Source organism: Natator depressus, chromosome 11 (assembly GCF_965152275.1).
Source record: "Natator depressus isolate rNatDep1 chromosome 11, rNatDep2.hap1, whole genome shotgun sequence".
Taxonomy (NCBI): Eukaryota; Metazoa; Chordata; order Testudines; family Cheloniidae; genus Natator; species Natator depressus.
In genome coordinates, this window is record NC_134244.1 from 52,519,845 (window position 1) to 52,545,767 (window position 25,923).

At 40.7% G+C, this 25,923-nt stretch overlaps 1 protein-coding gene across 4 annotated transcripts in view; it reads left to right on the plus strand.

The window, feature by feature from the left end:
* MYO1B (myosin IB) overlaps positions 1-25,923 on the plus strand; it is a 181,028-nt gene that overhangs the window by 45,682 nt on the left and 109,423 nt on the right. For all 4 annotated transcript variants that reach the window (XM_074967790.1, XM_074967788.1, XM_074967791.1 and 1 more), the window contains exon 3: positions 5,756-5,871. In XM_074967790.1, the coding sequence (XP_074823891.1) occupies positions 5,756-5,871 (116 nt within the window). The remainder of the gene's footprint in view (positions 1-5,755; positions 5,872-25,923) is intronic.

The following is a 25,923-nucleotide window of genomic DNA, read 5'->3' on the forward strand; positions in this document are numbered from 1 at the left end:
CTCCTGCGCAGATCTCAACTTGGCTATCCCGCCAGTGCTCTTGTTAACAGTTTGAAGACCACCCCCCAAATTCTTACCCTGCTGCTCCAGTTCCCTTCCTCTGCTTCTGATTCCTTCCTTGACATTTCCCACTTTTGCAGGGTTGCCTCAACCTGTCTCTTTGCAGGTGTGAGGCCATGATTCAATTTCCCCCTCTCTGTGCCTCTGGGATAAATCATATGACTAGAATTCCAATATAAAATCTCCCCTTCTGGGGTCTGGTTTACCAATATATGTACTTCAGTACTTGAACCACAAACCCATTCCTCTCTGTGCCTCATCCTCAGTCTTTCACAGGCTCTAGTAGGAGGCCTGCACATTCATACTCGTTTCCTGGGTATCAGAGTTCACAGCAGTTCTATCACTCCTCCACAGATCTCCTGCAAGGGTCCTCCACAGATCTCCTGCAAGGTTCTGTGAAAAGTACTTTTGCCCCTCTTGACTGCAGATGTCCACAGTAATTTCAGGCAGTCCCTGACCTCTCACCAGCTCTAGCCAAGGCCCCACCTTCCCCAGCCCTCTGCTTGGAGAGACTCTGCCTTCCCCTGGGGGTGGGGTGGGGTGTGTGTGTCTGTCTCTCTATCTGTGTCTCAAAGCAAGAGGGAATATCCTATCTTAAAGCAGTTTTGGGTAGAAGGGATGTAACAGGCATGTGAGGCTTGGCCAAGTTCTAAAAAGGCCAGCATGCTGTTACATTCGCCTACCCAAACTGACATAACTTTTTGTCCTCCCTTTCACTCCTAGAAAAATAAAAAAAATGTATTTAGTGTCTTTGAAAATGGGACTTCCCAATACTGGCTTTAAACAGGCATATTAGTTGCATTATTTCCTTACATAACTTTGCCAATCATTTTTTAAGACTGGCTGCAACAAATGGGTGTAACAAACAGGAGGATTTAGTTAACTGTAGATTGTGAAACCAAGGTACAAGAGAATCTAAGGTCTTATCCAAGCTCACAGAAGAAGTCTGTGGCAAAGCCAAGAATGAAATCCAGATCTCTTGACTGGATTCAATGGTTTAATCATGAGACAAATCGCTTGGCTTTCAACTTAATATAAGAATACAGGGAAAATGAAGAGTATTTTTAATACTCTGGTTGCCACTGTATTTTCTCCCACTATGCCAGGAATTTTGTTTTCATCACTGAAATGTTACTACATTCATTGCAAGCTCAAGGAATTAAGCCCCCCCCCCCCTTTTTTTTTTTTTTTTTTGCTAATAGTAGAATTCTGGTGGGAAGGAAGATGTTATGTGGTGGTCATCCTGGTTATGTGGAATCTGATCAACCACCACTGGCAAATAACTATTAGGTATCTTGCTTGCTGTACTGATATTCATTTAAAGGAGGAAATAAAAAGGGAAACTTTTTAGCTCATCTAAGCCACTTTTAGTCCAAAGCAATGATTTCTTGGCATGCTTAGTTTTTAAAATGGGCATAATGTGTATGTCCTTGTCTGTATATAGTTGTTTGACCTTTTGAAATATTGGTTATTTTAGGATTATATTGTCTGGTTTTGTACATGTGTGACAATGAAGAGCTGCCTTCCATTCCCCAAACACATGATTTAAGCAATGCTTAACTATACAAGGCTGGTTCTAAATAAATGTTCTTTAAATATCTATTTTCAAAACTAAAAAAATCAAAGGTTTCTTTCTTCGACCTGTCCTTCCTTACCTTGGCATCCTAAAGCTTTTCAAGGAACTCCAGCAGCTAAACTGCATATTATTATGGTGATGAAATAGCTTAAAGGGCTCTCTCCTCAGTTTCTTGAGGACCCTTGTTGGTAATACAGTGGATATCCAGCTGAATTCCTTCAAGACCTGCCTACCTCTTTACTGCCTTTTGGCAATGGTTTTGCAGTGAGCTCTGCTGCCATTAGCAATCTTCTAGAATTCTTTGAGACATGAGAGGAAACTTTAAATAATTCAGCAATGAAGAATCTTACACCCGGAGTCTGTATAGAACTATGTGCGCAGAGCCTGTTACTCTTGTAGATCACTTGGTTACTCTCAGCAAGGATCCATAGACTTACCAGTTGGTGGGCTTCCCAACTTCTGTGTAAGCAGGGGGCAGAGTAGATACGGTGGAAGATTACTGTTTGCCTTTTATTGCAAGGCAACACAAACAGATTAGAGATGACCGGAAAACAGTCTTTCCCTCCCGTGAAAAACTTGGAAATGTTGTGTCTCCCCTTCCGCCGTGCCCCCTTCCACCCTCCCCCCCCCAACATCCTGAATCGGGGAAAAAGTGTTAAAAAAGAAAAGAAAAAGGTGAAACTTTTTTTTGCCGGAGGGAAAAGATTCTGGTGTGGGAGAATGGAATTTTTTTGATCTGCTGCCTGTCTTCCAAGGAGGACGGCCATGAGACCGGGCAGCCAGTTGTGCCCATGTTCCCTAATAGCTTGCTAGGTACGCTGCCTAGGAACTGGGGAGGAAGGTGGGTGACCTGGCAGTAAACCAGGGATGTTGGTTCTAAATTTCAGTTGGCTTATCTACACAGGATGTTACTGCTCTGGAACTTTCTGGGTGCTGTAGCAGCATCCAGTTACTGCGCGTCAAACTAGTGCACTGTGGGTTCACGCTTTGGCTTGCTGTGCGGTAACGTCTTGTTTAGACAAGCCTGTTCAAATCAACACCTTCCCGCAGAAGACTGATTTTTGATGAATTGATATTTTCTGACTGGAAAAATATTCTGTTGGTAAGTAATCTGTTCAGCTCTAAAACAGATGAAGTATGGGTTTATTTAGAAATAGTAAGTCTTACGCACAATTAGTGAAGTATTACATCTCAGGGCAGCTGTAGTTGTATAATGAATTGTCAACAGTGGTTTCTACTGATTCATTCTGTAGGCAACAAGCATTGCAAAGATAAACTACAAGAGTGTCTAGAAGACACAAAGTGAAACTTTCTGTTTATGTAGGCAGTGTCATTTGTGCAACTCCATTTTAAATGGGGCGAAAGATGCTGGCAACCTTTATCACGGATTTACGACGACTATACAAATATGGTCTGTGGAGTGAACTTGTTTTTTGCCAAATGGTAAACATTTAGTTTTTTTAATATGGGGAAAAGCATTTACTTGTTTTGGATGTCTCTGTAGAGATAAAAAAAAAAAACCCACTGATTGATTAAATCTCGCATAAGAGCAAAGTTAAGGACAGTATCAGTCTGGGCATAAAGACCAACATATAAGGCCAGAGAGGAAGGGTGGCCTAGTGATTAGGGTACTGTCCTGGGATGGGGGAGACCTAGGTTCAATTCCCTGCTCCACCATAGACTTTCTATGTGACCCTGGGCAAGTCACTTAGTTTCTCTGTGCCTCAGTTCCAATCTGTAAAATGGAGATAATAGTACTTCCTTATCTCATAGGATAAATCCATTAAAGATTGAGAGGCACTCCAATACGGATTGGGGGGGGGCATGTAAGTACTATAGATGGAGAAGATATTAAAGAAGTGACTGATTTTGGTTGCATCAGCTTTTCGGTTTTCAACCGGTGATGCTTTAAAGGGACCTTGTTTTCGGATGGTGTGTGATCAGCAGTTTTTTTTAAAATTAGGCCCATTTCAGTGTTAAGGTGAACCACCCAAAATCCCTCACCACTCTTTAAAATCTTGGTCTGAAATCTTTTGCCTCTTTTTTTTTTTTTTTTTTTAATGACAATACTGCTGATATTTATATATATTATTTTTATTATTCTTGAATGGTGAATAACAAGGGTGACACCCACTACCTGGAGTATGTATATTCTGTGATTCTGCATTCATTAAATTTGCTGTGGAATCCACCACTTGATGGATAATTATGTCCGATAATGTAATTTTATTGTTGTTTAAATTGTGTTTAATGGCTGTGAAGAAGGATACCGGAAACTTGAGTTTCAGTGCATGCTGAAGTAGTATGTTCTTGCTGAGTCTGAGATACGTTTTGCAGAATTTCCAGTCTGCCACACCAGTGCATCAGAATCCAGTGATCTTGCAGTAGTACTTAGGTGCAGACTGCTGTGCACTACGTGGATGGGAGCCCTGATCTTCTGTTCAGGTGCTGCAGTTATATTGTATCATGCTATGTTAAGAGTGCAGTAATAAACAAAACAGCGTGAGATAAGACTGAACTGTCCCTACTTTTCCTCTCAAAGTCTATCTGGATGACTGCAACTACACATAGAATTGGTACAGTAAAAGCTATACCTAAGTCTTGAAGTGAAAAACTACAGAAGAATTCTGACTTATTTGTATCCTGACTTGACAAACCTCCCCATTTATAGCAGGTTGCTGTAGCTTTTAAGCTCCTATGAGGCTACATGTACATTATGACCTGGGGTGCGATTCCTCTACTCTGTATACACATACTTGTACTAGCTTTCATCAAGCTACTGTGAGTATAAAAATCAGGGTAGCAGCAGTGGAGATATATGGCTGAATAATGCAGGGTACCAGTCTGCCTGAAACCAGTGGGTATATACTCGGCATGGCTTTGCCGTGTCTCCACTGCCACTACCTGTGGTACCGTGGCTACGTTACTATTTATACTTGCGGTAGCTTGATGAAAGCTAGCACGAGTTTGTGTACGTGAGCAGGAGAATCACACCCCTCGCTCCTAGCGTAGACATAGCGCAAGGGTTTGAAGTTAAGCTGTTTCACAGCTATACGATTACCATAGGGCTGTAGCTCTGCTGATACAGTTTTGCTGTAGACTTTAGTCCTGAGGAGAGTTTAAAGCTCTTGAGGAGTTTGTGTATGGTTAAGGTAAGGGCTCCTAAGGACTGGACTCCCAGAGTTTGAGTTCCGGTCTCCATTTCAAACTGAATTGGTATCACCCAACCTGTTGGATAATCTGGCTTCTGCCATGTGCTATGTCATTTAAGCAGTATTAACATTGGAAATATTGGTAAGTAGCTGATCTGAAACACTTAGTGGAAACCTTTTGGTACTCTGATCTTTAAATAATGTTTGTGCAGCTTTAGTGTGTGTTTGTTCTGTGGGCAGAACATCATAAAGTATTAATGAACAATGAGTAATTTCTGTTTTGTACATCATGTAACAAAGTGCTCATTGTTTTATGCCATCTTCACTTTATGTGCACTCACATACATAATGGAGAAATTTGCTAACCGATGCACCTTATTAATAATAAGGCTTTCTATTAATGAAAAAAAAGTTAAATAATTACTTTGAGCTTGGCTTATTGGACTGAAAAATTAAACTAAATTGTCTTGTGTTCTGTTTAAATATTGAAGACTAGTTGGAATTGTGTAACATTTAAACATTGTTTAGGAAAATATATAGAACTAGTTCATTTTGATTTTATATAAACACACCGTTCCCTTATGCAGAGCAGCAGATCCCTGATAATTCTTTCAAAAATTAATCCCCACTTAGTTAAACTAGGAGCAGTCTGCCTGTACAATGTAGAAGGAGCTGCTTAAAGAGTCTGCCAGTATTGTTGTTTTTATTATTTTTATCTCTGTAGTACCTAAGAGCCCTTAACTGAGAGAGATTTTGAGGGGCTTTTAGTATATAAATGCATGTTTTGAATGTATTCATTTAAAAAATGTTGGTTTTTTCCTCAGCAAATGTTGAATGTTTTCCTGACATATAGAACTGAAGAATTAAATATAAAAGCAAAAAATGGATTTTTTTAAAGGACGGGTCATAATAAAATCTCACTTTTGAGTATTAAAACACTGTATTCTGCATTATTTTTCTCCTACAGACATACATTGGCAGTGTGGTTGTATCAATAAACCCATATAGATCGCTACCCATTTATTCACCAGAGAAAGTTGAAGAATACAGGAACAGAAACTTTTATGAACTCAGTCCTCACATGTAAGTATAGTGCAGAAGCTTTAGGTTTCCACTCTACTTTGAAACAGATGGGGCCAGCTGTCTTCCTTATGTCATAGAAGATGTTTTTTATATGCTCTGGATTTTATGAGCTCAAAGTATGCAAAGTTTAATTGTAGATTTTTATTTTAAGAGAAAAGTTGAAATATTTCATTTAGTGCCTATTTCTGCATTTCATATTTAGGTTCTTAAACGGTATATGGGGGGAAGTTTCTTTCTGGTAACTGTGCAGTGGTAACCTCTGTTACAACATTGTGAAACAAATAAAACCACAGAGGCCCCTAAATGTTAAATATTTTCCAGTAATAAGTTAACTTAATACTATTGATGTACAATGGAAGCATTTAAAGTTCTGTTGTGTGGACAGATTAGCAGTTTTACCAGTACTCCTTGTTCTGAGTGTAGCAAATGTCACTTAGAGCAGGGGGAGCTTTCAGAATGGAAGAAACTTTTTATAACCACTCATGTCCGTAATTCAAGTAAACTGTATTTACTTTCATGAGTCTCTGCAGCATTGAGCCTGTATTTTGGAAAATGACACACATCTGTGGCCAAAAAGAGGTGAGGAGAAGGAAAGAGATAAGTATAGTAAGTAAGTATAGTAAGAGATAGTATAGTATAGTATAGTAAGTATAGTAAGGCTTTACTTCGATGTTTACAGCTTTACCTTAATCTTAAAATTTTCTCTCAGAGGCAAGATTTGGGGGTTTGATTTTTTCTTTTTATGGGTATGTATGTGAAACATAGAATTAAAATCTTACTAGAACATTTCAGTTGTCACACTTTTTCCTTCTTTTTATATAACTGAAACATTAAGGCTAAAATACAGCATTTGAAAGTATGAAAATGAATAGTTAGAGGCCTGTTTTATTTTGGTTTGCGTTCACCTTTTGTAATTCCTTGGTGGAAGTTGCAGTAGGTTTTAAGGCCTTGTCTTTATTGTGTTTTGAATGTGATTATGAAGAAATAAGTTAGTTGGTGCAGATCTGACTAGTCCTTCTCAATTAAGACACACCATGTTCGGCATCCCGCAATTAAATGTGGTTAAATCCTGCACCCGTACTCTTATGTGCTGGGATAAGGAATTAATGCCAGTTAGCAGACATTATATGGAACACAATTTATCCTGGTCAACAAGATGTCAGCAGCTAGCTTGATTGTTTAAATGTTAAAGCAAGATAAAATATTGTCATGTGAACAAGGTATAATAACTCAGCCTTCCCCCGCCCCACCTTCAGTTCTTGACAAAAGTGAGGTAGATGAGATTTCAGCCTACTGTGATATTGTACTAGAAAGCTGATCAATTTGCAGTTTGATACTTAAGGGCAGCTGTTGGGTGTGCAGTGCTTTTGAAAATCAGACCACTCTGGGTGCCTAAATATGAACTTAAACAAAACTTTAGGCACCTTATTTTGAAAATCTTGGTTTTAGTTTTTAGAACACATTTTAAAACTTTGACGTGGAAATAGTACTATATACTGTGTTGTTCTGAAGTGATAAAGACCATATATGTTTGTTTGACATGCAAACTAACCTAATAATCGAATCAAATATTCTGCTCTCAGTTTGGAACCTCCTTGGACCCGAACTGTTTGACTGACTAAGGCCATGTGTACGCTATGGGGACTATAGTGGCCTAGCTACAGCCCAGTAGCTGTGCTGGCATAACTCTGTAGTGTAGACACAGCCTACAGGGATAGAAGGGTGTTTTTCATCTCTGTGGGAACACCACCTCCCCAGTCGATGGAAACTAGGTCAACACAAGTATTCTTCCATCGACCTAGCTGTGTTTACACTGGGGATTAGGCTGGGATAGCTACGGTGCTCAAAGTGTGGATTTTTTATGCCCCTTAGTGCCATTGCTATGTTGTTTTTATGCCCTTGAGTGCCATTACTATGCTAAATTTTAAGTGCAGACCAGGTCTAAGTTTACAAACTTTGGAACAGTTGCATGCCAACAGAGCTTCTAATTCTGTTTAATCCTTTGAGCTGAGGCATGGAGAAGGGAATAACTCCTCAAGCTTGCTCTGCATTCTGAAAAATAGGACTATGTACTAGGTCCTATTTAGAATATAATGAATCTTATATTTCAGGCCCCATCTGTTCTTGGGAGATAGCTTTACACAAATAGGTTTTATTTAAAACAAACAAAAAACCCACTACTTCCTGAAAGCCCACTCTCTCTGCAATGCCTAATCAAGTCAATCTCAAATGTATGCAGAAGTTCTGTCCTGGTTAGAGAAATGCTCACCTGTCAACTTTCAGAAGGCAATGAGTTTCAGGATAATAGGGGTGGTTATGAATGGTGTAAAATGGAAAATACAGAAGGGAATAGTAACTTGAAACACTGACAAGAAAATATTGGCAAATTATATTCAATGTGAAAAGGCATAATCAAATGGTCAACTGTTGACTTAGGGCAATAATTTCTGGAATTTAAACACTTTAAATCCACTTACTAGCAATAGACTGAGGTGAAAGAGCATTGAACATGAGCTAATGCCAGTGGAATGCTAATTGTGTAATGTTAAGATTTTCATTGCAACTTTTGATGCAGTGCCAACTAATGATAAGTAAAATCATAATTTGCCTTGAACAGATGATGTGTGTCCAAATATTTGCCTTACTTGTTTCCTCTCCTATATAAAAATTACATTTTGCCGCTCATGTTACACAATTTTTTAAGTGTATCACAGAGGATTATACTGAAAACTGTCTATGTTGCATATCAGATGGTTTCTTTTCTAACTGAGGAAATGCCAAATATTTTACTAGATTGTAGACCAGGTGCGGGCAAACTTTTTGGCCTGAGAGCCACATCAGGTTTCCAAAATTGTATGGAGGGCTGGTTAGGGGAGGCTGTGTCTCCCCAAACAGCCAGGTGTGGCCCAGCCCCGCCTCCTATCCGACCCCGCTATCCCCTGACGGCTCCCCCGGGACTCGTACCCCATCCACCACCCCCGGACCTCCCACCCCTGGCTGCCCCCTACCACCCTGTCCCGTTCCTGACTGCCCCCCCCCCCGGACCCCTGCCCCATCCAACCCCCTGTTCTCTGCCCTCTGACTGCCCCGACCCCTATCCACACCCCTGACCACAGCCCACAAACTCCCCTGCCCTCTATCCAACCCACCCTTCCCCATTACCGCACTGCCTGGAGCACCGGTGGCTGGCAGTGCTACAGCCACGCCGGCCAGAGCACGGGGTCAGGCTGTGGTTCTGCAACTCTGTTGCCCGGCTGCCCAGAGCATTGCGCTGGTGGCGCACTGAGGGTACGGGGGAGGGGGAACAGTAGGGGAGGGGCTGGGGACTAGCCTCCCAGGCCAGGAACTGAGGGACCCGGCAGGAGGCCGTAGTTTGCCCACCTCTATTGTAGACACATTAGGTAGACACGGTCACTTTGTGCTTTGTACTGGTAGCCTGCTTGTCATGAGAACTGAATATATGATTCCTTTTAAATATGGTGATTGTATTGTAATGAGAACTGTAAAACGCTGTCATAACTTGTTAAAATGGTGGAGTTCTGACCAGTTTTATGGAGTCCATTTTGGAATTGTAGACACAAAGAATAAATGTTTAAATGTAAGGTTAACTATTGTTAATACCTTTTTCTCTTCTTCAGGTCACTCTTTGTATCTTCAACAACTTTTCCTCCCTATAATGTATTGTCATTTAAACATGGCTAGGGTTCCAGGGCTTTTGGCAGATCAAAACCAACCATTCACTGTGCCTGGAACTGATACTTAAATATTGATATACAGTGGAAACCAGATCAGTTGTAGGATGTTGTGCTGCTGCTGTTGTGGCAAGGAATAAACTAGGCACAACACAGAAGAAACAGAAAGACCATTGCTAGGTGCTCACGTACCACACTTATGGGTGTGAAGTGAGAATTTAAGGAGAGCAGAATGACAGTTTCTATCTCAAAGAGTTTGCAGTCTCATTTTAGAATTGATTCCAGTTTAAAAGTAACTGACAACTTTTAAAAGAAATGTGTTTAGGCATAGAATGGGCAGATTCCATGGTAATTTCCCTATATAATTTGGTAGATATCCTTCAGTCTTCAGGTGTTTTTTCGGTCCTGGAACTCTGAGGAGGAGACGCTATCCGGAAGGTTTCAGTGTGTGGTATTTCTTCTGATGTGGACAAATACTGATTAGTTGAGACCTACAGACTCGTTTTCCTTTGACATTTAAAAGATGATTGAACTGTGGCTTCATGGATTAACCCTCTGCACAGTTTAATTGCCCTGTTTTGGAAAAGACTTTGCAGCCTCAGTTTGATTCAGTTCAATTTCAACAAAGTTCTTCTGGAAGCTATAGAGATACGTTTATGAAAGATTGTGATGTGGAGATGCTCCCTTGTAAGGGACTGTGTTGTGAGTGGGGGAGGGAGGGGTTGGGAACACCGCACGGCTGTGTGCAGCAGATTACCAAAGCTCTCCAGTTTGTTTGATTAAAGTTTTATTCCTTTCTCATTCACTGGTTTGTTTAATGAACCCCAAGATCTTTACATGGTGTCAGAAGTGCTGAATGAGAAGGAAACTGCAGTCATTTTGAAGTTAACTCCTGTGTTTGCAACTGAAAACAGAGACAAAGGGAGGCACCAGAGAAGCACATGGAGGATGGCACAGAGGCTTTTGCATGTATTTGGTGAGCACAATAGTAGCTTGACTAGCCAAAAATGGATGTGTTGCAACCTCCGTCCAGTCTGCAATTGTCAGGCAGTGTTGCAGAGAACTGGAAAAAAGTTCAGACAGAGATTTGAATTGTATTTAGCGGCCATAGGGACAGAGGAGAAAAATGATGAAGCAAAATCATTTATCTTTTTGCATGTTGTCGGGGAAGAAGCATTGGATATTTATAACAACTTTAAGTTTGAGGAAGGTGGAAGCATGAAGTTAAGTAAAATACTGACTAAATTTGAGAAGTATTGCATGCCAAAAAGCAGCAAAACCTTTGAGAGACGCACATTTTTTACATGCATGCAAAAAACTGATGACATGGTAGGGCAATATGTCACAGAATTAAGGAAACTCAGTAAAACTTGTGACTTTGGTGAGCTGACAGAGTCTCTGGTTAGAGATAGAATCATTTGTGGCATTAAAGACTATGTGTTAGAGAGACTGCTCTGTGAAAGACTTAACTTTAGAAAAAGCTCTCCAAATATGCAGGGCTGCAGAAACTGTGAAAGCACAAGCCAAAGAGCTCGACTCACCACAAGGGGTTATTCATGTACTGAGTACAAAAGAATATAGCCAGAGTAGGTCAAATCAAAGAGTGGAACCACTCGTTATGAAAACTACTGCTGGGGGAAGACTGGGTACAGACAATCATGTAGAAGGTGTAGATCGCAGCCTGGCCCCAAACAGTGTGATATCTTTGGAAAACTCTCTCATAAATGAAGGAAAAATAATTATTTTGCAAAATGCTGCAGATCCCAAATGCAGAAAAGTCAAGTGTATTCAGTTAAAGACAATCTGGTTGAGGAGTTTTTCATAGATGCATTGGCATCTAGCAGGCCTAATGAGAGGGACTGGATACTATTATTCCACTGAAACTGGACATAGGAGCTCATGTTAATATTCTGTCTGAACAAGATAATGAGACTGAAAATAAGATCAAAACCGGGGCTAACAAAAGTGTAAAAAACTGGTTATTCTGGAACAAATATACCAGTGAAGGGGAGGCGCATTGCTAACATCAACCATAAAAACACCATGAACAGGCTCCCATTCATTGTAGTGTCAAAAGAGGTGACACCAGTTTTAGGACTGGCTGCATGTGATAAACTCAGTCTGGTAAAATGGGTGCTCTTGCTACAAGATCATACTGAACCTGGCTATGAGGCACTCTTTAAGGAATATCATGACCTGTTTCAAGGGTTGGATTGCTTGCAGAGTGAACATATAATCCAGATAAACAAGCAGGTCCCTCCAGTTATCCATCCATGTAGAAAGGTGCTATTTGCACTTCATGATAAATTCAAGGCTGAGCTTGCAAGTATGGAAGCAACGCAAGTAATACAAAAAATTGAGGAGCCAACAGAATAGGTGAGCTCCCTCATTGTGGAGAAAAGTAACAGCCAGCTACACATATGCTTAGATCCCAGGGACCTCAACATTGCTATAAAAAGAGAACATTTCAAACTACCAACCAGATAAGAGATTTTGGCTCAATTTGCAAATTTTGGGGGGACATTATTTCCAAAGAAGGTATAAAACTTGATAAGATTTCAGCCATTGAAATGGTGCCACGTCCCCAGTCAAAGAAAGTGGTTCCTGGGAATGTTTAATTATCTTGGAAAATTCATACCTAATCTATCTACCAAAGCAGTAGCATTAAGAAAACTCCTAGAAAATAAAAGTGAATGGTATTGGGGTGCAGAACAGGAGGAATCATTGGAAAGTTTAAAACAACAACTGATACAAGAACCAGTGTTGAAGTTCTGTGTACCAGGAAGGCACATTAAAATCTTGGCGGATGCTTAACAGTCTGGGTTAGGTGCAGTGATTTTACAGAAGCATGAGGATTGTTGCAGCCACCGGCATATGCATCCAAATCACTGACTGAGGCACAAACCAGATACGCACAGATTGAAAAGGAGCTTGTAGGAATATTGTTTGCCTGTGAGAGATTCAGTATATTTATGGACAGACAGTGGAAGTTGAAACGGATCACAAGCCCCAGGTAGCATTATTTAGCAAACTGCTAAATGATTGTAGCGTAAGGATTCAAGAGTGTGATGATAAATCTGCAAAAGTATGATTTGGTTGTGACCTACACACCCAGTAAATACATGTTCATTGCAGATGCATTTTCCAGAGCAGTGACTCCCACGAAACCAGAGAAGACTTTAGACACAGAGATGCAAGACTAGGTAGATCTGATTCTAAAGTCAATTCCCATAGTCAACAGGAAACTATAACAAATAAGAAAGGGAACGGAGAAAGATGAATTGTTGGGGATCCTTAAAGTAGTAATAATTAAAGGGTGGCCTGAAGAAATAAGCAGTTACTGTCCAAGTATAAGAGACTATTTGAACTGCGGACATGAACTTACTGTGATAGATGGGGTGATTTTTCAAGAGCAGTAAGGTTGTAACTCCAACGAGCCTCCGAAAAGAAATGCTACAGAAGATCTACAAGGGTCATTTAGGAATAGAGAAGTGCAAACAAGGAGCACAAGAGGTGCTATATTGGCCGCGGATCAATTGCAACATCACTAATGTGGTAGGAAACTACTTCTTATGCTTGAAATACAAGACATGCCAACAAGCAGAGCCACTGAGACCTCATCCAGTTCCACAAAGGCCTTATGAGAATGTTGGCACTGATTTATTTACCTGGCAATCAAAGGATTATTTAAATCACAAATGATTATTCTCTGTATCCAGAAATTTGCACAGTACTAATAGGAAATCAGTGATAGCCAGCCTGAAGGGAATCTTCTTCAGACATGGAATTCCAGATGAAGTCTTCAGCAATAATGGGCCCCAATTTTCCAGTGCAGGTTTTAGGCAATTTGCCATAGATTGGGATTTTCATCACAAAACATCAAATCCAAATTACCCTTAATCAAATGGACTTGTGCAAAGGTCTATATGGACAGTAAAGAACCTTATGAAAAAGACAGTGACAGTGGGGGTGATTTGTATAAAGCTTTATTGGTTTACTCAAGTACACCTCTGGAGAATGGCTTTTCTCCAGCTCAGCTGTTAATGGAAAGAAAGATCAGATGTAATTTACCAATTACCTGATGAAATCTCATAAAAATGCAACGATACATTAGATGAAAGAAAATCCAAAATGGAAGCAGAAATATTATTTTGACTAAAGGGCCTGTGATCTTCCATCTCTTAACCCAGGTGATAGTGTGCCTGAGGAATCACACCTCTAATACTTGGGGCCAAAGAGATACCATAAAGAAGAGCTGCATCCAAGGTCTTATGTAGTACAGACAGACCTTTCAATTCAACATCATTGAAAGGATCTACAAATATTTGCAGAAAGTTCCAACACATTGCCCGCTGATATAAACTCTGGCATTTCCCATCCGACTGATCCTTTATCATCAATGCCCAAAGGAGAAACTGTCAAGGAACAAGAGAACAACATAGGGAAGGTCTACACTAAAGCTTAAGTTGGTCTAACTTATGTTGCTCAGGGGTGTGAAAAAGACACCCCTCTGAGTGATGCAAGTTACAGCAACCTAAGCACTGTCCCCACCAGCGCTATATCAGTGGGAGTCGCTCTCCTGCTGACCTAGCTTCTGCTTCTCATGGAGGTGAAATAATTATGCCAATGGGAGAGCGCTCCCCCATCAGCATAGAGCATCTTCATCAGATGCGCTACAGCAGCACAGCTGCATCGGTGTAGCGCTTCTAGTGTAGACCTGCCCTCAGACTCTAATGAAAGGCTGATACTGAGAGGATCAGAGTGGGAGATTTAAAAATCCTGAAAGACTTATAGAGACTTGTTAAACTGCCTGGAGAAGGGATATTTGAGGAAAGTAAGTGATAAAGACTCATTCCAGAGTGATGTGCTGGTAACCTCTCCTCTCTAGGTAGTTGACACATTGGGTTTATAGAAATGTACTAGATGGTTTGAGAATTTAATGTATGTTTTATTAGTTGTTAACTGTTTATATAAGAGTTAATTCGTTTTCTTTAAGGGGGAAGATGTAGAGATACATTTATGAAAGATTGTGATTTGGAGATGCTCCCTTATAAGGGATTGTGTTGAGTGTGGGAATTTGGAGATGTGCCCTGATGGCAAGGGTTGGAAACACCATATGGCTGCATGCAGCAGTTCACCAGAGACATTCTCCAGTTTGTTTGATTAAAGTTTTATTCCTTTCTCATTCGCTAGTTTGTTATTTAATGAACCCCAGGATCATTACAGAAACCAGCCAGGGTTCCGACAAAACCTTTCCATTGGAAACCTGCCTGTTTTCCTGCCAACTTGCCTGCTCAACTCTTCAGCAGTGCAAGCTCCCTGGGTCCAGGTCTCTGGGGCAGCTTGCCATGCAGCCTGTCTCGCATTCAGGATTACAGGGCTTCCAAGACCCGCAGCTGCAGGCCAGTCCCACCTAGTGGATTTTTCCCAGAGCCAGGACTACATTCACTTTTGTGGAGAACTTCAGCATGTTTGGGTTTTGTGCTGAATTGGAATGAAACCAAGTTGTGAAATATTGAAATCCTACATGAAATGGAATTACCTCTTTCCACCCAGCTCTAGTAACTACCCAGAGGCGTTATCCTATTCATATCCTCTACATCCCCAGATGTATCCTATTCTCTGCCTGTGCTGAAAGTGCACACAGGATTTTGGATGGGAAGAATCTTGGTTGAAGCCTTGCAGATTTTCCAGTAGTACAGCAGTTTTGATGAGTAAAACTAAAGCACGCTCAGAATGAGTGTGTGTAACCAACAGATTTAACTGTCATCACCTGAGTGATGTGAAGGCAGTTCACACCTCATTGTTTCAAGCTGTCTGAAGGCTTTTGGGTGACAGCACAGTATTAACCTACTAAGCCCTGGCTACACTACAGAATTACTTTGGTATAACTACATCGCTCAGGGGTGAGAATAATCCACACCCCTGAGCGACATAGTTATACCAACCTAAGAGCTGGTGTGGACAGTGCTGTTACCCTCCGGCAGAGCTACTGCCTCTTGTGGAGGTGGATTATCTAGGCCCATGTGAGAAATGATGGATGTGCAAACTTGCCAATATTTCTTTAACCCTAATCAGAAAAGCTTACTAAAGGGCAAAAGGGTAGTGCAGTCTCCTTGGCTTCTCTGCATAAAACAGCCTATAAGAGTAACAGTTTCAGTGGTGTTATTTAATGCTAATTGTAGAGATATTTTTTTTTTTTTGGTGTTTGACAGTTGTCCACTAGAAACTGGAATGAGACCACAAACACATTTCACACAGGCCACTGAGGCTATATCTACACTGCAATAACTTGCATGGTGACCGGTTTCTGAGTGATAGTTGTGTTAGTCTCCTCATTGTTTTTACTGCAATAACTGAGTCTCAGAGCCCAGGTCAATTGCCTTGGGCTGCAGAGCTAAAAATTGCAGTGTAGATGTTCGGGCTGAGACCTACTCCTCTATCGGGGTTTCAGAGCCTGGGTGACAGCCCAAGCCTGAATGTCTACACTGCAATATTTAGTCCTTCAGCCTGAGCCCTGCAAGCCTGAGTCAGCTGATCCTTTGTCAGGTCAGACATATCCCAAATGGATGGAGTAGCAATTTCTGTTCACAGACATGACATGGGGATAAATTTAAACTAGTGATTTTTGGAGTGAACAAATTGGCTCTAACTGTTCACACCTCCCCATGTGTGTTTGGGTGGTCATAACACCTTTTTAACATGCTAGCCTTCAAGGCCCATCATGGAATCTTTGTTTTTTGTTAGGAATGTGTGTGAGGCTGTTAAATAGGGCTTGGATGGGATTGATCAATGGATTTCTTAAAAAATTGCTATTTAATTATTTCTAACCTTGCCCACATTCTGTCGTCTTTGTCTGGTCCCTTGATCTTCAGATATGTCCTTAGTTTTGTGGGGCACAACATGCCATTGCAGTGAACTCTTGAATGCAGTGTGGAAGTGCTTGTTTGTTCTGTTCTCTCTCTGCTAGTCTGCTCATTCAGCTCAGGCAATTAATTGGCACTTTACTCACCCAGAGAAGAACTTGGTAAGTGATAGAAATGACATAAAAAAACAAGGAGTACTTGTTGCACCTTGGAGACTAACACATTTATTTGGACATAAGCTTTTGTGGGCTAATATCCACTTAATTGGATGCATGCAGTGGAAAATACAGTAGGAACACACACACACACACACACACACCATGAAAAAATGGGTGTTGCCATACCGACTGTAATGAGACCAATTAATTAAGGTGGGCTATTATCAGCAGGAGAAAAAAAACCTTTTGTAGTGATGATCATGATGACCCATTTCAAACAGTTGACAAAGAAGGTGTGAGTAACAGTAGGGGGAAAAAAAATCAGCAAGGGGTTTTCTGGAAGATCACCAATGGATTGTAGTTTCCTCCAGAAGTCAGTCGTGTCTCGAAGATAGCTTGGAGTGCTGGTAGCGTAGGGCCTGAGGAGAAAGTCTACATAGCCAGACAATCCTGCTGTCAGGGTGCCAATGCCTGAGATGATGGGGTGTCCAGGATTTCCAGGTTTATGGATCTTCGGTAGCAGGCAGAATACCCCTGATCGTGGTTCTAGAGGTGTGTCTGTGCGGATTTGTTCCTGTGCTTTTTCAGGGAGTTTCTTGAGCAAATGGTGTAGTTTCTTTTGAAAACCCTCAGTGGGATCAGAGGGTAATGGCCTGTAGAATGTGGTGTTAGAGAGCTGCCTTGCCACAAGTACTCCTTGGTTTTTTTTGCTGATACAGACTAACACGACTACCACTCTGAAACCTGTAACCATGCAAAGAAATGACATAGAAGCATACTGTGTCTTCCTGTAGTGAAAGCTGCAGGAGCCAGATGGCCCGGGGGGGAGTGTGAGGAGTTTCCAATGACTGCTTCTTAGAGGGGAGGTGTTTGGGGCAGGAGGGTAGTGGAGGAAGCAGGGGCTGCAGCCTCTGAGCCATTGGACTGTGTGGGTAAAGGTAACAGTCTCCTTAAGGAAATGTAGAGTAGATGCTCCCTGGTTCCACCTCCTGTCTTGGCCACAATCTCCTGAATATTAACAGAAGCCCATCTGCACTTTTGGAGAGTGGAGGAAGCATGGCCAGTGGCGTTGAAACAATTTTTATCATGGAGGTGCTGAAAGCCATTGAACCAAACTGTAAACCATGTATATGATGGAAACTACTTCAAGCCAGGGGGTGCTCCCGCACCTCCAGCACCCCAAGCATGGTTGCAGGCTCTGTTCCACTTCCCTCAGCTGCCGTAACCTTTGTGTCATGTTTATGCTTGTGTTCTCCCTCCCACTGGAAAGGTTGTTCTTCCACGTTTTAGAAGAGGTGTGGCTTATTTTAAGATGAGTTGGTTGGTAGGGGAGACCAGGCTGATTTTACCTTTTTCCCCCCAACAAAAAAAGGTGGGAGCTGTACTGCTTAACAGTAAGTTACATGTCAGTAGTACCCTAGTCCTGCTTTCTAGCTCTGTATGCATGTTCACCGAGAGTTGGTTGCATTTCTTGCGTATACTCTGAGAAGTTCAAAATAGGGTTAGTAACTGAGATGTGTGCAAAGATATCTGTATTGGTATCTGCAGACTTTTTTCAACAGAAGTTTTTTGTCAGACCACGTCAGGTTAGAGGGAATTATTTTATCTCCATATAATTCTTAAGTACTCGAGTAGTGCTATCAAGCTTCCAATCAATTGAAAAGTACAGCTGCTTGTTTAAAATTGGTGTTTAAAGAAAATTACTTCTGTATTCTCTGAGACAAAACAGTTTAAAATTAGTCGTTTTTGCCAAAACTTTCAGACACTGGTGCCTGGAGTTAGGTGTCTACATTCATATTTGGGTTCCTACATGAACCTGGAAATTGGTTTGCTTTTTTTTTTTTTCTAAATGCTGAGCACCCAGCAGCTCCTGTTGCTGTCAGTGGGATTTGTGGGAGCTCAGCACTTTTGAAAATCACCCTACTTTGATTTCGTACCCAAGTTTGAAAACATTGGCCCTGATGTGTCTTACATTTGTATGGGTGAACAAACGAATACCCCTTCCTGTTTGAAGAACCTTCACATTAGTATTTCTAATAACTATTTTTATTTGGATGGATCACCACAATGACAACTACTGTTGATAGTTGTGATGCTTTCTGTTTCCTCCCCTTTCAAGTCATAGCTGCTGAGAGCCAGTGTAAGCAGCGAATATAAATGTTGTATTTGCTTCTGTTTTTTGCTGGCATTCCAAGATTGCATGTATTCAGAAACGCCAAGGCTACAGTAACTTTTTTCCTCCTGGATTCAAAGCAAATATTTTTGTTCCAAGGGCATGATAAAGGCCCAGCTGTGAAGGGCAATTGTTGCCTGTACATTTAAAGTTAATGTTCTTCCTATAAATACCATGCTGTTTAGTTTTTTAGGACAGAATGTAATTGGTCTTGTTCCTCACAAGTGGGGGATGGTATAGTATACACCATAGTTTATAGTCTTCTCCTCCTGTGTTCTAGTACAGTTTCCAGTCCTACAGCCCTGTTTTACATTCACTGTTTTCATGGCAGCTAATGGCATTAAAGGCCACAACAGGAGCAGAGAGGGAGGGGGAGAGCTGCTCATCTTTGCCCCACAACTCCAGATCACTACTGTCTGATATCCTTAATGGATTTCCCCTTTCAGATTAACCATGCCTTCTTGAGATGTGGATGCAGGGATATAGCCATATGGTATCATGATGGGTGGCATATTTCTATTAATATCCTCACTAGGCAGTGAAATTTCTCAACAAACATACATTAACTATTTGATCTGTAGATAAAGAACCATCATCAAAGCCAATTTGCTATGCCATGTATGAAGTGCATATTTGTTTTACATTTTCAATGTGTTTTGGCTACCATTCATAGTTTGAGATTAGCCAGATTCTTTATTCCATTATGACCCCCCCCCCCCCAAAAAAAAAAAACAACCCAGAAAACCCTACTCACCTCTTATGTGACAGGTAACATGTTACTTGTAATTATGCAACAAACTTTCTTTTGTTTAATGGAATATAAATGCAGAAGTAAAAAATATATCTAGATCAAGCCTAACCAACGTTCGTATTTATGGAATTCCCATTTAAAAAAAATCTTTATGCTGGAATTAAGGTTGAGAATACGTATCAGTGACCTCAGAGTTGTTAAACGTACACCCCTAATGAGTATTGTCACTATCGGGAAAACAGGTCTTAAATTCTGTCCTTCTAGCAGTTTAATGTTAAATTGAAAAGAGACCCAAATATTTGAAAGCTCAGTTTAAAGCATCTAGACAAACATAACTGCTTCTATTATGATGCCTTAATGAAAAACAAATTCTGAAACACCCTTATCCATCTGTTATGATGTGGTGTCATTTAGTGAACACGTGGACTAGAATGCCTTACTCTTAACTGTATGGTGGCTGCACCAAGCCCATCTTTCTTTATGAACACAGTCCATAGAAAAAGACTTTTATGAATTTCTAATTAAACAAATAATGTATTGAAGGCAGCCATTCCCCCTCTCCTTTAAGATTCCATGTGCCTCAAGCTGTCCAAGTGTATTTAGTTACAAAGCTGGTATATCTATGTGTAATCCTTCTGCCAGGTGGCATAGGCTCCGACTTCCCAACTTTTTCGTGGGTGCTCGACCTCTGGCCACGCCCCCACTCCACCCCTTCCCCAAAGTCCCTGCCCCTTCCCTGCCTCCATTCCAACCCCTTCCCCAAAGTCCCCGCCCCAACTCCACCCCCTCCCTTCCCAGGCCCTGCCTCTTCCCTGCCTCCTTCCCTGAGAGTGCCATGTTCCCGCTCCTCCCCTCCATCCTGGAGTGTGCTAATGCTGCCAAACAGCTGTTTGGCAGCGGCCAGGCGGGAAATGCTGAGAGAGAGGTGGAGGAGCAGGGACGTGGCACACTCAGGGCGGGAGGAGGAGGTGGGGCGGGGGGAAGGGGAACTTGGCTGCTGGTGGGTGCAGAGCACCCACTAATTTTTCCCTGTGGGTGTTCCAGCCCCGGAGCACCCACGGAGTCGGCGCCTATGCCAGGTGGTGTAGGCAGCAAAAAGGCCCAGTTCAATTTTCTAGGTGTTTCTTTAAAGACTTAACTAACACAGACTCAAACCCCCACCCTGAAACCTGTGAAACTATATAGACCAGCTTGGGCATTTCCCTGATTGGCAATTTTTCTCCACTCACAAACGCTGAGTCCAGGGGTTATGACAAAGAGAAATTTATTGGGGAGGAACATGACAGAATGAATTTGGGAAAACCAGCAATTTACAAATTCTATGCTGTAAGACTGCCACCCCACAGGGTGTCTTAACAGTAATCCCATTCTCCTTTGGCCATTGGCAGTGACTGATGTGTTCTGCCCACTTCCCTCCTCTCCAGCTCCCCACTCATGGTTAGTTGTGGGCTGGAGAAGTCCAAGGATTCTTGAAGGACAGTGCTGCCTGGGCTGTTCTGGGGGCTTGACTACCTGATCCAGCTGGCATGACTTTTCTTTAATTGCTGGGTAGGGAGGTCCGCACCAACATCCCTGGGTAGGCTGCTGCTTGCGTGCGCGCGCGCGCTCTCTCTCTCTCTCTCTCTCTCTGGCTTCGCCACTTCTCTGTGTCATACCCTCAAAGGTGTCGCTGTTTCTGAGCTCTCTCTCACCTTTGAGAAGCTGCTGCTGGTACTCTGCCATCCGTTGCCTTGTATTTTCTGCCTCTGCGGCTCTGTGCTGCCCACTGCCAACAGTTTGCTCTGACCGCTGTTCAGCAATCTCAGCTCAGCTCTTGGGGAGGATGGTGGTTTCCAGAACCATTTGACAGAGTCCTCACCACCAGAGGCTGAAAATGAGAGCCTTTTTCCCCTTCTCTCGTTCTATTCAGATTTCCCAGTGCTCTGTGGGTTTTAGGCTATTGATACTCCACCTAGGAGCTATATCGCTACATTTTATTTAAATTTAAGACATCTGCCTCACTAGATTGCAGACTTGTTAAACTCCTTTGGGGAAAAGAGAGCTGTGAGAAGATGGGAGAGTTGTGTTGACTTGACAACTGTATCAGAATAGCAGCTCTTCAGAATTTGAGATGTTAGTGCCCATAGATTTTGGACATCTAAAAACCCTTAGAATAAATTTATAATCCAAAATTAACCCATTTTACACAGTGGACAGATATGAAGGGGAATGGGAGGCTTGGGCGCAAAGTTAAAGTTTGGGTGCTGTAACTGTGCCTTTCTCCACTTGTAGATGTAAAATAGTTGACATGACATATTTGATTATTTGAAGAGAATTCAAGAAGTGACTCAAGAGCTTCTCCAAGACTTGATTGAGATGTAAATTAGGATTTCTCTTGCATGTATGTAGCAGTAAATTCGCTTTCAAATCTTGAGCAGGAATTGTGTTAACTGAATCTTGGAAAGCATATAATGCAAACTTTCCATCCCAACAATCAAACAGCTATTGGCAGTGAATATTATAATCTTAGTAAAATGAAAAATAGTTGCTGGTTTGTCATTGGTATTTGAGAGCACACACAGACAGTGTTTTAAAAATGTAATAACACAGGAATTGATGCACAAGAGGATGTGCGGTTTTTGAGAGGCAGAGGAAAATATGCATCCAGTGTCCAAAGAGTACAGCTTTCTGGAAACCAGGCATACAGAATGGGTTTCCATTTCAAATTTAAACATTTTAAAAAGCATCTGAATTTTAAAAATGGTTGTGGAATTGAATTTGTAAAGATTTTGTTGTCAGTAGAAAACAATAGAGGCCACAGGATTCTGAAGTCTTCATTGTGTTCACGAGAATAGGCCACTCAGCAGCTACTCCATAGTTTTGTCTACACTTGTCTTTTCCAGCAACTATGGAGTGCATTTGTGCTGTCAATATTTTATAAATGCTAGTGTATACAGGACTTGGCCTTTTTAGCACAGTGTTATGTAAACACAGTGCCTGCCTGCATGGTAGGTTGCTAAAGATCCATCTGTGGAGACCAAAACAAATGAACAAACAAAATTACTGAGTCTAGAGATTGTGTTATAACAGAGTTTGGTCTTGTCTGTGAAGATGGAATGAAAACACAATCCATCAATTTGGTGGTTATGCATATGCAGATAGCCTATTAGGTACATATATTTGCAATTCTGGCCTTTATGATGGACGTCAATTCTCACAAATTTAAATCTAATGGTGTTTGTTGTTAAAATGGTTTATAACTGAGATTCTAGACTAGCATTTGACTTGTACTCACAGCAGAGTTTAATACAGGAGAAATCTTTTAATATCATTTTTTTAAATCATTAATTGCTGCTTCAGATTAATCCATGGTTACTTCAAAAGACTTCTCTCCTAAATAGATTTGTAGGTCAAGTTAAAATCTGCCAAATTGAGCAAAGTCCCTGAAGGACTTGAGGCATTTTTTAGAACGGAGAATATATCTAGGGAATATATGTAACTTTTATGTTAGCTCCCACATACAGATCCATAGGAGACAATGGCTAGTGCTATAACCCTGAGTGTTGGGAGCATGTTGGGTAATGCTGGGGTGCAGCAGAATCATTGTGTCTTTTTTTTAAATTGTATATATGGGGAATGTTTTAGGAACCACTGACTCCTTCAACACTGTTTGCTAATGCAGATATCGGCTACAAAGAGTTAATAAATCTGAGGCCTAATCTTCTATTTTTTAATTTTACAATTAATATTAGGGTCTAGCACTATGCCTGAGCATTGCTCTTTCTCTTCAAAAGGGGCCAATGCTACAGCGGCGCAAATTGTAATGGGTGAGATTCTCAGAAGTGTTTGTCATTTATTTACAGTGGGGCTTGAACTCTTAAATCAGTTCAGCACTTCTGAAAATGTTACTTGACATATATGTACTTGATTATTGTGCAGTGAAGTCATCTTTACTCACAACACTTAAAAACATCCTTTCTAACTTTGACACAAAATAGTGCCATAATATAGTGGAATCCTTGAAAAGCTGTGTTTCACATTTGATGTGGTTTGTGCAGTTAGTGGCTAAGACAGAGGGGATTTATCAGTTGACATCACCATTGGTGCACATTCATTTTTGAAGGAGTGCTCTGGCAAAAAAAATCAGTGCAAGAATCAAGAGCATATATACCATGGAGGGTGTTTGACTGTGTTTCATTGTGCATATGACTCTCTTTTGTGTGGATGTAAAGAGTGCTCATCATTGACCAAAAACTCAATATACCCTAACTATGGAAATGTTAAAATCAAGATTCAATCTTTTTTATGCTTCTGGCATATCTCTAATTAGGTGGCCATCTTTATGTATGAAAAATACCCTCTTGTCTTGATTCTTAATGAAATAGCTTGTAGCTTAGATCCCTATCAGAATAACTCATTCTTAGAAATATTTTCAAATGTTTACTCATGTCTTCTGTACACAGTGTACTGGTTCACTTGACTTTATCATCATATATGGATTATAAATCAAAACTATTGAAAATACTTTATTTAACTTTGACAACAATTTCTCTATTCCCTTTTGCACATCAAGTTGAATGGGGTGGTCTGTATTCAGGGTGAGTATGGAGAACTCTGCTTTCAGGCTAGATTATTTTGTTAGACAGCCAAGATCTTTCTAAAAAGAACTTAATATCTTGGCTATTTGAAGATGTGTCTTGAGGCTACAGTAGTTTAAAGTAATGGTAGCACTTCTTGCCAGATCCTATTTCCTTGACTTTCCTGGAACCAGAACATCTGGCTAGAGTTGTTAACAGCTCTCAAGATTTTTAGGCAATAAGATGCTGAGCTTTTCATGATTCACATAGCCACATAAAGTAGACTCTCTCTATTTATTTATCTAATCTTTGAGAATTTCATGAATGAAATGGACAAATGATTAGAAACAAGGAACTGTAGCACAAATGTACCTCAACTTTGACAATGTGATTTCCATAATGTAATAGTGAGTAAATGTTTTGCAGTATATTTGAAATAACAAAGCTTTAATAGACCTCCCAATATCTCTCTGCTGTTAAATCTGTACTAAAAGCAAGACCAGCTTGTTTTGTACTGTTATGCAAAGTGAAGTTCTTTTGTGTAAAGAATTGATTGACATTCTGATCAGTCTTGAAATTTAAAACAGTTCATGCAGCTTTTAAATATATATTTAATTCATTTTTATAAAATCTGCTCCAGTAGTTTCTATAGGATTTTCATGTCAAGGCATTTTATGAAAAATGAGCCTTTAAAAACAAAAATGAATGAGGAAGGTCAGGAGAATTAAAGCAGTGGTTTTGGTTTTTAAACCAAAACTGAAAGATAGGTGGGTAGTTTCTATATCAGTTAAAAAAAAAAAAAAAAAAAAAAAAGACACAGAGCCCAGCTTGCGCTTAGTGTATAGATGGATCAGTCTTCGCATCAAGCCTTTCCTAAACTGGCAATTTGTACTATTAAGGGCTGGGATCTCCCTTACAATTAAGAACAGCTGCCGTTTTCTTTCATTAAAAATGTCTCATTGTGTTTAATGGTCTCATTTTTTTTCTTGCAATTTATAACACGCAAACAGGGTGCCCATCTGCTATCCTGGGAACCTTTGACATGATTTTAAATAACAATATGACATAAATGAAACTGGCAGCAAACCCTTGGAATAATTCCATCTCCACTGCAACCTTACAGGCAAGACTTTCCCCATCAAATGTTTATCCTTCGTATACAGCTTCCTACACTAGGCTCCATCTGATTTCTTCTCAACCATCAGGATCTTATTTGAGTAATACAATTGTTTGGAAAAACACAGCCCTTCTTATGATATGGTAGGAATAAAAAGATGAACAGTCTTCCAATTTACTGTCACAGCAAACTCAATACACTTGTTCACTTTTATATATTGGGTAAATAAGAGACAAATTTAGGATGTACAAATAGGGATTTAAGCTACCCAAAACCATTGAATTAAATTGCAGTGAGATAAATTATTTTAAATCTACACTTTTCTTGTTTTGTGTTTGCACATTGAAGAGGGGATTTTTAGTTGTTAAACCCTGCAAATATCAAATCATTGTATCTTTAAGTAAAAGCAGGGGAGTTTCTGTGTTTTGCGGGGGGAGGAGGAGGAACAGAAAGTGTTTGATCATGAGATTGGATGTTTTACATTTGTCAGATTCCTGCAAAAGACAGAGATGGCTGTCCTTAAGAGTGAGATTTACAGCCTCAAAGAGTGAGTTCCAAGTCCAAAGAGTGAGACTTTCCAGGTGGTGTATTAGGTCACTGCTTGAGACAGGGACTCTCATCTTTGGTCTTTGGCGACAGCCAGTAGTCCAGGTTTTTAATCCAACAAGCACTTAATAGTTTATTTTAAAATATACACTGCTTAATATTGCATATGAAACGCTTTATTTGCCAGAAGCTG